This window comes from Labrus bergylta, chromosome 2 (assembly GCF_963930695.1).
Source record: "Labrus bergylta chromosome 2, fLabBer1.1, whole genome shotgun sequence".
Classification (NCBI taxonomy): Eukaryota; Metazoa; Chordata; class Actinopteri; order Labriformes; family Labridae; genus Labrus; species Labrus bergylta.
Window position 1 is genome coordinate 21,881,982 of NC_089196.1, and position 13,701 is coordinate 21,895,682.

Genomic DNA, 13,701 nt, shown 5'->3' on the forward strand with positions numbered 1-13,701 from the left:
TCCCACTGAGTCGTGTCTTATTTTGAAAGGATGTGTATGAGTGAAAAACATTGTAAATTGTCCTCTGAAACCATTTTACTATTCTTTCCTTTTCTGTTTGTAATAAAATATTTCTTGTGGTTTACATACATAAACATACATCATATCTTGACCCTGTATCAAAATAACTACTTATTCCTTGAATAATTAAAGCCAAATTTGTACTTTTATACATTTTTTTAAGGTTGGCCACTGTACCGGTATTTGTAAGAAGTAAACATTGAATCCCTTACACCTTGGTTCACTCAGTTACCTATTATAATTATTTGCGTCTTTGTGTCCAAGCTGTATGATTTAACATCACTTTATCATTACAATAAAAATGTCTATATGTCAATTTATTTTGAATCCTACATGAAGTGCAAAATACTCCATTAGGTTACAAGTTTACTAAAACAATTTTGTTTACTGACTGTACCCGTGGTTTCATGAATACAATGTGATTCTTTATTTACCCCTCTTACCTGTACTGTTCTTAAGATCATCTTATATAAATGTATATATATTTAACTTCCTAAGATGTACTGCTGCCTTAAAACACTCAGTGTTGTGGCTGTCTCTTCTCATTTCCCCTCACTTTGCATGCGTTTGGTTTCCAAAAGCGACAGACCTCTTGAAAGACTGAATAAACGTGCCACTTCTTTTCTAGCTTCTGTTATTTAGAGGTTTCAAGCTCAGGTAATAATTCAGAGACTTGGCACCATGGTGGCAATTCAGGTTCCCAGCGCGGTTGCCGTGTGTGCTGGGTTTAATTTGAGATGTCTCTACAGTAACGCTGAAAAAAATGCTGGTTTAATGCTGGCATACGGGGAGTTACAGAGTCAACATACAATGGGATAATGGTTTCCATTTCATGCTGGTTAAATATGTTACATTTAAAAAACCATCACCTGCCCTGCAGTGTCTCAGGAACAGTGACATTGTTCAGGGTAAGAGAGTGGTAGTTCTTCATCTTGATTTTTTTTTTTCTTCAATTTCGTTGACCACTGAAAAGCCCCTCAGCTGAGATAAATGGAGACTCCTACACACTATTAAAAGTCTCATCAGGGGTCGGCATTAAATTAACCTTAACCTCAGACATATTACAGATATTATTTTGACTGCACTCCCCTATAGGTCTGTTACATTTGCCAGCCAACATATTTGAAATCCTTTTTGTAAATGATGACAGGATTAACTGAGATTGGACTTGACCTGTAAGATAAGTGTTTATTTTTACCATATGCTGTACATGCTCACCAAGAAGTTAGCAACTGAGAAAAAAAAAAAGTAAAAACAGAAACCAGAGAGCAGGATTGGGTTAGTTCATTTCCATCCAAAACATGTTTATTGTCCTCCAAACTGAAAGGTTTACCCTGTGATTTGGCTTGTTCGCAGAGCCAAAAACATACATTGCATTTCTTCAGGTAGCAGTGGAGGCATACAAAGATCATTTTTGACTGAGAGAAATTCATGGAAAGAGCAATACAGGATTCTCTCTTTCAAGTCACATGATGAGTAAATCTTTGCATTCATGAGTAAAGGAGAGAAGATTAATTTTTCAGATCACAGGAAGCTTGAGAAAGAAGCATCTGGTCTTCCGTTAAAGAGAGAGAGAGAGGAAAACAAAAACAAAACAACTGAATGTGTTGTGTTTCTTCCAGGTCAGAAAAAGGCCTGAAACTGGTTGAGCTGAAGAGAATGTTTCATCTCCGTTTGCCTCCAAGTCGTGTATCGCCTTTTTGTAGAGCATCTGTAGTGTACACAAATGGACACTGGATATGCAATTCAAAACCAAAGTGCCCACAGTCGATATAAAGCAAGGTCACATGACCCAAAACAGGTGATGTCACACAAGGGGGAGAGCGGGTCGAGACTGGACATGAATGTAACCAAACACAGCCATCAGTCTGTTTGTGTGTGTGTGTGTGTGTGTGTGTGTGTGTGTGTAGTGCAGATATGCCAACGATGTGGCACTCAGCACCATTAATTTACAGTAACTCAGGTGTCCAAACAAAAGACAAAGACCTCCCCGCCTAGTGACTGTGCAGTTAAAAATGGGCACATAGTGATTTAAGCTCATGCTTAAGTTGTGGTAAACCATCCAAGCACTTCTTTAATTAATAACTATAAATACACAGCAGCGTTTTTTATCGGAGAGGTTTCTGTCCGCCTCCTCTCCTGGGTTGAGTGTGTGACGTGTTTTGTCTCTTTAAAAACGGCTAACTACGCTTTCTGCTAGAGGAAACACGGGTTACGTGGAAATGATTATCAACTTTCATATAGATTTTTCTATAATATATTTATATTATTATTTTTTTCTCGTTCTCTCACGCATCCACCACCCTTGCTTGCTTTCACATTCTCTCGTCTCACTACTTTTATTCAATGTACACAACGCAATAAACATGGGGGTCGAGTGGGGAGCGACAGAGCTGAAATGACAATCACTGAGAAAAAAAAAAAAAAAAAAAAAAGCCAAAAAGAACTGCAGTCTTTTTTTGTCATCCATTGGCAGTCGGACTGACTCGACAGTCAGCCAGTTACAATGGTGTTTTGAGGGGAGGGAGCGGCCATGTCATCAAAGGGGCGGAGCAGGTGGCTCTTTCTTAGCTGGTGCCGTTTTAGTCGTGGTTTTTGTCGTCTTGGTAGCGGGGGTCGTCTCCTTGAGGTTCAGGTTCTCCAGTGCCACGTCTAAGGTCATGACCTCAACACAGCCCATGGACTCGAAGTCGGCGAAATTCCGCAACGAGCCATGACAGTCGTCCTCGTCCTCGGAGGAAGAGGCCGAGGCATCCTCGTCGTGCAGCAGCGTGGACAGCAGCAGCTCCGTCACAAACAGACTCCTGTCGGCCCACTGGGCCTCGCACGCCTGCCGCTCGGCCTCAGAGAGCCGCGGTTCGCTCAGCCTGCGTGAAGAGATTGAAGAGTAATGAGATGAAGGTGCATGTAAAGAATATTAAGGTGGGAGGAGGAAGACAGATGGAAAAAAGGGTGATCACAAAAAAAACAAAAACTATCCATCAAATGATTCTGAAAACAACTTCCTCTTGTTGTTACTCTGCACAACTCAGATTCTGCTTAATAAATAAAAATTACAAAAAAGTAAAACTATATTCCTGTTGACATTTGATTTGATACAAGTCTCAAACTGACCTGCTGAGTAGAAACTGGGAGCTATGTGAAGAATGCTGTGTGTTGGACTCAGGTTGACCTGGATTGGGACTGGGGTTGGTATTGTGGTTGGCGCTGGGGTTGGGGTTTGTGGCGGTTGAATTTGTATTGAGGATTGCATTTGCTCGGCCGCCTCCCCGGCTGGCGTTTCGGGCTGTCTCTAACTGTTGACGTGCCGCCTGGGCCTGCTGGCGCTCCAACTGGAGTTGCATTTGAAGCTGCTGGAGCTGAGAGGCCGAGGGGCCTGAACTGAGCTGACCACCTGCTGAACGCCGTACCCCCGACAACTGTGACAGAAGCTCTGATGGAGGATGGAGAAGACATGAGTGTTAAAGTCCGATTACAGATTACAACAATTGTTAAGACTTTTCCATTTAAAGGTGAGGTCGGAAACTTCAAGAAAATGATACAGGTGATCTACATTTTGACAGAAATGGCAAAGATGTTGGTTTTAGCTTGAAAAACTGCTAATGTGCAATAAGTCCACAGGCAAACAACACATGGGGGAAATGATTACAGGTAGACAGACCGGTAGGCTGTCCAATCATTTCATCTGGTCAAAAAAAAAAAATCTGATCATATTATTACAGTCCTTTTTTTTTTTTTTTTTTTTTAGAGCTACTGATTAATTGCTGAGGGATGTGAAGAGGATCTCAACTATTCTCAATAATATCATCCAAACTAAACTGCACTGGTGTGCTTTAAAACTAGCATTTGTCAGCCAGGACAGAATTTTAGTGAGACCTCTGTGTGGTCTTAGACCATATTTGGGCTCAAACCGGAACAGTCTGGTCAACTGCCCAGCGGGTGTAAGGGTCATTAGAGAGGAGGCTGCTGATGTGTTGGTGAGGCAGACTTGTCCTCATTAGAGCACAGCTGGAGCTGACATGGCGAATACCAGGCGGCGCTGGACCAGATTTAGAATATTATAGAATTCTAAACAAGGAATTTCCACACCAGCAATTCTTGTGTTATCCTGTCCACTCTTAAGTGTGAACTAAAACAATGGCTAAATGTGTGATAATGATGCTACTGCAATTTATGTGTGTAAAGAAAGACAACTCATTAAATGTGTCTATTTATAACGGGGCCACATGCCTGATCCAGTGCTGAGCCCTGGACCTCCTGCAGCAGCAGCAGCTGGATCACAATGAGTTTATCTACCTGAAAATAATTGTTTAATTCCTGACTGTAATAACAAGACTATTTCTCAGACTTCTATATAAACCCTGTAGAGTCTGGGTCACACGTGTCAGCCTGAGTTCACCATGTGCTCGTTGGTGTGCGGTATGACTGACCTGCTATGGGGTCCATGGCCTCTCTGCTGTAGTTGGAGCTCTGTGAGGAGCTCTGACTGGTTGAGAGCCCCCCTGTGGTGCTGCTGGTGAAGTGCATGTTAGACCTTCGGGCTCTTGGACCTCCCAGCCCACGCCCAGGGTGAAACATCCTCCTCACATGCCGCACCCCACTTGACTCATCGTGAAGCTAGCAGTTAAGGAAAACATCCAGGGCTATAGATTTTATTTCCCCAACACATTTTCTGCTGCCTGCATTGTTTGGAGTCTTTTCCTTTACTGCTGTTTTGCAGACCTCCTTCAATATTCACAAATTAAATTGGAAAACCAGAAAAGCCAAAGGGAAATGTGTGTTCAAGGTAGGTTTACGGTTAGCACAACCCAACCCCATGATATGTCTACTTTATCAAAAAAAGGCTATGTGTACTTGTTGAAGAGGGAATCCACATTGCAAACAAACCTTTCAGCCATTACTGTGGCGTGTCAGGAAGACAGTCTTTAAACATCTGTTGATTAAAATGATCTCAAACTGGGATGGGGTATTATAAAAATTCACAATATAACTATAAGTGAATTGCAGACAGTGTAGGCAGATGAAGACGTATGTGGTGTGCTGAAGTGCTAAAACTAAGATGCTTGCTGACAGTAAATCAAGGCTTCAGGGGAAGCATATCTCAAAAGACAACTAGCCCCTGTCAAAAAATGCTTCCTTTACTGTACAGAGCCGCTTGGTGGCACATTTCGATGGGTAGCACTATTCCATCAAACAACCGCACTCCTATTGATTACTCAACAAAGGGGCCGAGCTCTCCTGTCTGTAATACACTTACTATTGACAAGTATCTCATACAACCACTCTTCAATAATACTGAACCATCCCCTTAATATCCACGATATTGGTTTGTAACACTTGGAAGTCCAGGATCCTTCATAAAAACTTTGAGGTATTTACTTCTTTTTAAAGTCAATATCACAGCCAGGTTGTGATCGTTAGTTGGGAGGAGTAAATACAGCCTTCAAAAAAGGATATCAAGTCTCTGGGTGCTCTGTGTTCAAGTGTGAGATGAGCAGCAAAATCGTCTGTCACATGATTTGGATCGCCACCTGGCAGTGCTGCACATATTGGGCAGATCTAGGAGACAGAAAAAGAGTGCACGTGTTAATATCAGCACACTTCACAGCACATGAAACACTCACCGGTCGGTGCCGGGTCCTCCTGAACAAACATAGATTGGTAAATATCTACTGTGCAAATGCCATATTTAAACATGAGTGTTGAGTGTTTGGAAGCTCCAGCAGGTATGAAGTGAATTTAAAGGCTGAGGTTGATTTACAGCTTTGACAGTTTGCTGAAGGAAGCGCCAGTATCACCAATATGATAGTCATCTTATAGACTAAAGTACACTTAAGATGTACTTAACATGGGGCGCAGATGTCCTAATGGTTAGGTTGCACCCCATGTACGGAGGCTATAATCCTCCAAGTCCGACCTATGGCTCCTTTTCTGTACGTCATTCCCAATTCTCTCTCCTGATTTCCTGCTCTGAACAATGTCCTATCAAATAAAAGGCAAAAGCCCAAAAAATATAATCTTAAAAAAATAATAATTAAAAAAGATGTGCTTAACATATTCTAAATGTTAAATTCCGCTGCAAGGAAGACACATTGTTCATTTACCTGACGTCAATTTACTCAAAGTCACTAAATCATCTTTCCAACATTGTGACATTGACTCTAAAGAGAATATGAAAACATTTCAATGACAGGAGTTCATCCTATGTCTGTCAACAGTGGCATGTTCAACACGACCAGCAGTCTCTAACAGTAACTTATATAAACCAACAAATCAAGAGTGAAGTCAACAGTACATTTGATCTTTTAGTCAGATACACTTTCTGTAATAAATTAACATGTTATTTTGATTATAAAAAAACGTGTTCACACTTCTTCATTTCTTTTTCTCAGATGGTTCAGTCGGTATCAGATTAAAAAAAACCTGAACTAACACACAAAAAGTGTTACATTAGATCAACTTTAACTCCTCAAAACCTATTTCAACAACTTTAAATGTATCACTTCAACATATTTAATGTTAATAGTTTAGACCTCTTTCGACAACAACTCCATGTTTATCTCATTTATGTATGGTGCTGAATTGAATGGACACCAAAGTATGTCTTGAAAGAACAGGAATCGCAAAAAAAAAAAAAAAAAAAAAGGAACATGTTTTACGAGTTATGAAAATGTTATAGTGTGTGGGCCAATGTCTCCGCACTGTCGACCAGCTGTCAGGTAGACTGTGTAGCTCTTGTTTATCAATGCCCTCCGTTTTGCATCGAACATCACATGAGGTCACAAGCTGACATCACAACTATGCTTCATTTGAGACACTGTCAAGCAGGACAAATAAACAGGTATAAACACACTACAGGGTCCTCTTATATTAGGGACTTTTCTCTGACGCAGACTGAATTCACTTCTTTGTGAAATACAGTCAGCTGCATGCAAGGAAAAAAAAATCAACGCAAGCGTAGATCTTTCCAGACGTTGATATATGAGCAAACACCTTGTCGAGGTTTCTTAGCTGGCCGAGTGTGAAGTTTCAGCACCAACTTACCACTTCTACTGAGGTCTCTGTGTGCTCTGCAGCAACGTGCTCCTGCAGGGAGAGCTCTGTGTAACCCATCCTGCCACAGTAGGGACATGTGAAGGCCTGGGGCTGCTCGACTGAGAACGCCTCTCCACCGTAGTACAGGTCTGCAGGGGGAAAACGATGCACATAGAAATCAATGTTCTGGTTCGTTTTAACTCTAAGTCAATTTCAGGTGCCTGTGTTGCAGTGTTTCTACAACATGGGACTTCAGCTGTATCACGGCTGTCACAGAATGATGCAAGGCAAAGACGGAGACTAAAATCTCAATATCAAGAGCAGTGGTTACTGATTAAATAATAATGAAAAAAACTGAAAGTTGTGGTTACATCCTGGTTAAAGTCATTTTTTTTTTTTAAATCTTCCAACAGTCAAATCATAAAACAGGTTCAAATCAGACAGATAAAGGCGATGAGAGACACCTCATTAAAGACGGCATTTTTCAGATTTCTAAGTATTGCTGCACTGTAAAAGAAACTATAAAATGAGAACATTTCCAACTCACACAAAACCACCTGTGAGTCCACTGCATGCAGCTAGAGCGTTCAAGTAGCTCATAACACAACAGTCTTTTCAAACATCTAACACACAGCTCCAAGGACATTTTTTTACCCAATCAAAAAAAAAAAAACTTTTATATCATTAAAGCCAGTCATATAGTAGAAAATCAGTCACTTATGAGAGCCACCATAGAACAGGCACACAAAAGGAAACACACAAATTCCACTCAAAATGAAAATGTCTCTCTGAGCTTGCACCCCGTGCTTCACAGTTTGTATTTGTTGTTCAACAGCTTGTAAAACAGCATTTCCAAAGTTTGAGAGATTAAGTCCTAACATATTTCGGGGACACTAATGGATGAAAAATTAGCAGGAAATAAATGTTCCATTCAATCAAAGGCTTTGTAAGATACTATTTGAAATAGCACAACATGTAATGTACTTCTAAGTTCATTTGGAATGATTAGTCACTGAATTTACAGGAAGTACGGTCCACTTAGGATTTCTCCTTCCTAACTGCTGCCACAACAAAATGTTTTATTCATGAAGACATCAATGAAACCTAGAAGCCCCATTACACACTCCAAAAACCTCCTAAGGCAGCCTGGGTCAAATCAATCAAAGCAATTTAAAAGCAGCCTGCGATCTGAAAACAAAAGCTGGTGCCAGCAAAAGATAACGCACACTGTAACCGTTTTAGTCTTAGAAGGCTATAAAAGCCACCGACTGGGTTCTGTCTGTATTAGACCATTATCCTTTCATACATGCTTGATTGTTTGACTGATTTCCACAGGGCTTGTTAACATGAAACAAATATAAAGTTCTTTAAATTAAGATATACTTTCTCTTTGTTTCTGGAATATTCTGCCATTAACATTTTGCAACTGAAAACCGTAACAGCGTTTACCAATACGTGTGTTTGATGTTTAAATAGTGACACTTAGTTAACCAGAAGTAAACTGGCATTTTAGAGATGATTTATCAAAACAAAACTTACTTTCTCAAATTTCATTCCCAAATCTATTTTTAGTGATAACCGTGAATGAATGGTTTTAACGAAGATGTGCCTGGTCAAAAAAAACACAACACAAGGGACAGATGTGGCACTTCTTAAGGAGCATGATATCAGCATACAGAGAGCAAGATTGTCTATCATTATGTTATATTAATCTTGAATTGAATGTTCATTCACCAACACCAGGGTTGGGCACGTTACTGAAAATGAGTAACTAGTTACTACCATCAAAAAGGAACTGAGTTACTAACAGATTTACTGCTTTACAAAGTAACTAGTTATTTGGGAAAGTAACTTGAGCCTTACTTTTTGTGCTTCAATCCTCATATTAATGTTCACATTATTTAGTATTGCTTTGGCAGAGTTGACCACGCTTCAAATAGAACGTACAGTAATTTTCAATTTGTAGTTTATTTATCAATTCTCTAAAGACAACAGACTCGACAGTTCATATGAAGCACGTTGCCGACAACATACCTGTCTATCAGTCTATCGTCTGTTTACAGATGGCGGAGCAGGTAGTGTTTTAAATCAAGCCGGCTGTTCGTATGGAGTGTCTCCTCCTTGGTCTCCCGTGTCAGCAGCACCGGGCTTCCTGACAGCTGGAAGCAAGTTCTTTAACTCTGCGCTTTGTTCTTGTGAGAGAAGTTTTCCTTCCTGCACACAGATACAACTCACTGCTATATTCTTGTCGTTTAACTTGAGGAGGGGGAAAATAATGTGGTATTTCCGAGACAAAAAGCTTGGGGCCGAACGATCAGCTGTTTGTGTTTGTTTATGTTTACCACGCACAACGTTCTTTCTCCCAGGACGCCACTGTGCTCGACGACAGCGTAACCTCGCCCGCTTGCTGTCGTCTGCTTCACATAAAGTAACGAGTGCTTTTAAACGTCAGTAATTATAATGGCGTTATTGTATCTGGAAAGTTATTAATTTGTTACTAGTTACCGCAAAGAGTAGCGGCGTTACAGTAACCTGTTACTTAGTGACGCGTTAGTGCCAACACTGCATTCAATAGACCTCACAGACCACGTGTAACCATGCCAGCCCACGCATTCCACTTCATCACCTGCAAGACTATCTGAGGCTATCCCCCTGGACAGTTGGAGCATTGCATAGTGTGATAAAACTGCACGTTTTAGAGCGATCAAGGAAAACCTTTGTAGAAATCTTATTGTTTGTATTGCAAACTAAACCTGGTTTAAACTAAATTTGCTGAAATGAAATACAGAGAAAAGAACATTTTGTGTAAAAAAAATATTTTAGAAAGATTCTCGGCTGTTTGATAACATTGTTTATCTTTAACAATTAATCTGTATTTGTCCAGTAAAGACTCCATGAGTCTGGTTTGAGAGGGAATCTTGAAACGTCACTAGAAAGAAGCAGCAAATTTGGTTCAACCTCTGTACTTTCAAAATCTGCCAAAAAGATTGAATGCTACAAATAGTTATGGAACAAAAATATAGTACTGATTTAGAGCCGACTCAGAGGACTCTTCATCACACTTTGGATACATTTTCACAACCTGGACAGGTGCTCTGCTCATCATTAAACGAATGAGAATAAAACTTCTACTCACCAAAGTCGACTCGGGTTAATATACACTGCATGGGATGCTCTGTTGTGTGTCTGGTTGTGGTAGCACCACTCTCATAGCACGATGCACACAGATCGTAGTCGTAGCAGATTAAACATTTGTACCGTCGACCTCTGAAGTTGCCTTTTAAACATGCATCACAGCTCACGCCTGGGGGAAGAAAAAAAAAGAAAAGATACAGACATAAAAGAAGATGTAAATGCAATAAAGGTTCTACATCAAACAATGGAGACAGATTAAAGTCTGGTTGGTTAGCCTGCTAAAGGATTTATTAATGCATATCATTTCTGTCTATGAGCTGGTTGCTTCACAGATCAGTGACGATCATGGCATGAAAAGTCTTCAGATATTTTGGTGGAAGGTGGTAAACAGAACATGAATAACAACAAAATAAAAACACATTACAATTAGACAATGCTGATTCTTAAACGAAAATATTTCTAGTTTATTCATTTTTTATTAGGTTATTCAAAATGAAATATTTAAAGGGGGTATCTGTAGTGTGAAACCTCAAAATTTTCTGATATTTAAAAGGCTGAATAACAAAATCATTAATTGGAAAAATAACAGACAGATTAGTGGTCATGGAAAAAATCATTAGCCTACATTTAAAGATGTGCAGTCTTACTTGTGTTGCCTGAATTAAAAAACAACAACTAACATGAGTTAAATAAGAGAAATGAAGCAACACTCCGAGCCCCAAATCTTAAATACTGTATGATATTTATAGTCTTCCTAATACTTGTAAGCAAAGACAGTGAACGTTAAAGGAAAGAGCTGACGTCACCTAATGATGTTTGGCTCTTTATGTTCAATATCCACTAAAGGAAATACACTCGAATTAAGTACCCAAAAAAAGAAAGAGAAGCAAAGTGGAAGAAACATCACTCCTCTGACACACTCTTCCCCAAACTGAGGATTGAATGTGTAACTCAGTGTTAAATACAGCAGTGATATTGAATCTATCACAGGTTTATTACTCTGTCAATCCTCTGCCCCATTCACATTTTCATCGAACTACATCCATAACACCATGTTCGTTCATAAAGAAACCTTTACACCGATTTTATTCCAACACTATAGTAGCAAATAGTAGTAATAAATATTTATTTCAGTCCATGACCACAAAGCATAGAACATACACGAAGAATAATAATAAAATAATTTAAAAAATGGTCGAAAAGGTGTAGGATGAAGCGGAGGCTTATTAAGCCTACTCTTTGAACATTTCATTTACACAGTATATCAAAACATAAAAAACAAAACAAAGTAACCAGATTTCACAAAACAGAAAACAGTTGTCAGTTAACCAAATCAAAACAATAAAAAGGAAAAAAATAAATAAAATGAAAAGCTTCCGTAAATGATTAACTATAGTTATAAACATTATCATAATGATGTTTTATATTTTTCCATTACCCTGAATTTGAACAGTTTTTTTGAATTTTCTAATTGAGCTGCACATTTTTAATTCGTTGTCTAAGTCTATACACTTATATATATCTATACACACACTATATCTATATACACACTATATCTATATACAAACTATATCTATATACAAACTATATCTATATACACACTATATCTATATACAAACTATATCTATATACACACTATATCTATATATATATACACACTATATCTGTAGGGGTTTAGAGGAAGCCTATGTGGTGAAGTCGAGGTAGTTGTTGATGGACTGGGACAGTCTCTGTGTGTTGTATGACACCAGGCTGTCTAAACTTCCTCTTCTCACCATTCAAAACTAGTAAGCTGTAAAAAGCTCAGAGCCAACTGAGGGGCTGTTACAGACACTTTAATGACAGTAACAACTTTACAGCCCATGCATAAATAAACTCCACGTACTGTACTGACAACAAAGCGGAAAAACAAAACACACATGCATATAAAATAAAGGCCGCCCAAGGCCTCACTCACCTTCGCTGCTTGGACTCATTTAACCAATAAATCCGCTGTGTTACACTTTACTTACTTAACTTTGTAAAAGGCTGGAGAGCTGTAACTACTCGCTGACTACACTATCTGACATCTACTTGACACTAAGGACTAAGCCCAACAAGGTTGATCACAAGGACGAGGTGAGTGTTCATGTGCTGCAAAAACTGGAATCTAAAAAAGGCCAACTTCTAACCATGAAGGGAGGCTAAAACTTAAGCTAACTTTCACGATTATGGCAAGCCTCGACCCGGCAACGCCACCTGGGATTCACTGCTCTCTTGTGTTTCCTATCCTCGGCACTCCCCCCCCACCACCACCCCTCCCTTTGCTCCCCATCTCGTCAACGTTAACCTACAAAACCCATTACTTGTTAGCCTACAGGCTACCTAGCATCGTTAGCTCGGTCTGTGTCAGCCTTGTTATTGTAGGCAGCAGGCTGCTTCATGTTGGCTTTGTTTTTCCTGAAACTGCAATTGCAAATGTCCTGAGATGAGCTGCATTGTATCAGGCCGCCATAATTGCGTCTCCACGAAATAACACTGCAACCTTTGCTGCTAGCTGGGGTGGGCTGCAAAAACAAGAAATCCTCGGCTAGCTAACGTTAGCTACGTTTTTTTTAAAAACGCTAAACAGCGACTTGTGAGCGTCTCTGTGCTCAGGTGCAGTCTTACCTTCATGACGGGACATCCTATGAACACTTTAAAGCAGCCCCTTGCTAGGGCTCCCCTGCTTTGCAATATAGAACAGTATTAGTGAAGAGAAGAGAAGCCGGGGTTGGCTTGCTGTCCCTGGCCTCTTCCCTCATGAAGGATCCGGTCTGGCTCGTTGCCCCCCTCCCCTCCCCTCCGCCTCCGCCTCCTGCTGTGTCACCGTCCGGTGCGCCGCGCTGTCTGTCCACACGGGGGCGCTGTTGTCACATTTATTTATTTTCTTTTTTAAAGTGCTGAAGTTGACTCAGCAGGTGGGTGATTGAGAGTTACCAAACATATTCAATTCAATTCAAAAAACTTAACTTAATTTACTTAAGCAGTAAATGAACAACAGTGCAAGTAAACGAAACATTTTAACCTAAATAGAAAGTGTCAATTTAAATACAACTTAAAGCTTAAACTTAAAATACAAAATATAAAAAGAGTAAATATAAGTGGACAGTGATCGGACTAACAGATGTAAACAGATGTAACCAGAACTATGTTCAGTAGTGACCAGATGTAAACAGAACTATATGAAGTAAACGAGAAATAAATATATATATACAGAGCTATGTGCAAGTAGGCAAACTAAATGATAAGTTAATCAGGTGCATGGTGAATAATGGAACAACAGAACTAATATAACTAATATAACTGTAAAGGTAAAAATTAGATACACAGAGTAGTAAATGAACAACAGTGCAAGTAAACGAAACATTTTAACCTAAATATAAAGTGTCAATTTAAATACAACTTAAAGCTTAACTTTAAGCTTTAAGTTGTTTTTATATACAAAATATA

At 39.5% G+C, this 13,701-nt stretch overlaps 1 protein-coding gene across 1 annotated transcript; it reads right to left on the reverse strand.

Moving 5' to 3' along the window:
* Positions 1-1,941: 1,941 nt before the first annotated feature.
* Positions 1,942-13,033, reverse strand: LOC109991605 (E3 ubiquitin-protein ligase KCMF1). The gene is made up of 7 exons (XM_020643935.3): positions 12,880-13,033; positions 10,232-10,399; positions 7,105-7,244; positions 5,518-5,619; positions 4,491-4,671; positions 3,175-3,493; positions 1,942-2,927 (listed from the first exon to the last, which is right to left on the reverse strand). Exons 1-7 carry the CDS (start codon positions 12,893-12,895, stop codon positions 2,600-2,602), a joined length of 1,254 nt encoding a protein of 417 aa, XP_020499591.1. The 5' UTR covers positions 12,896-13,033; the 3' UTR covers positions 1,942-2,599.
* Positions 13,034-13,701: the final 668 nt, after the last annotated feature.

Coding starts and splice junctions, on each gene's coding strand:
- LOC109991605 (XM_020643935.3), bottom strand. Junction 5,620..7,104: donor CAGAGACCTCAGTAGAAGTG/GTAAGTTGGTGC, acceptor TCTGTCTCCTAG/ATCTGCCCAATATGTGCAGC. Junction 4,672..5,517: donor ACAGAGCACCCAGAGACTTG/ATATCCTTTTTT, acceptor TGCTAGCTTCAC/GATGAGTCAAGTGGGGTGCG.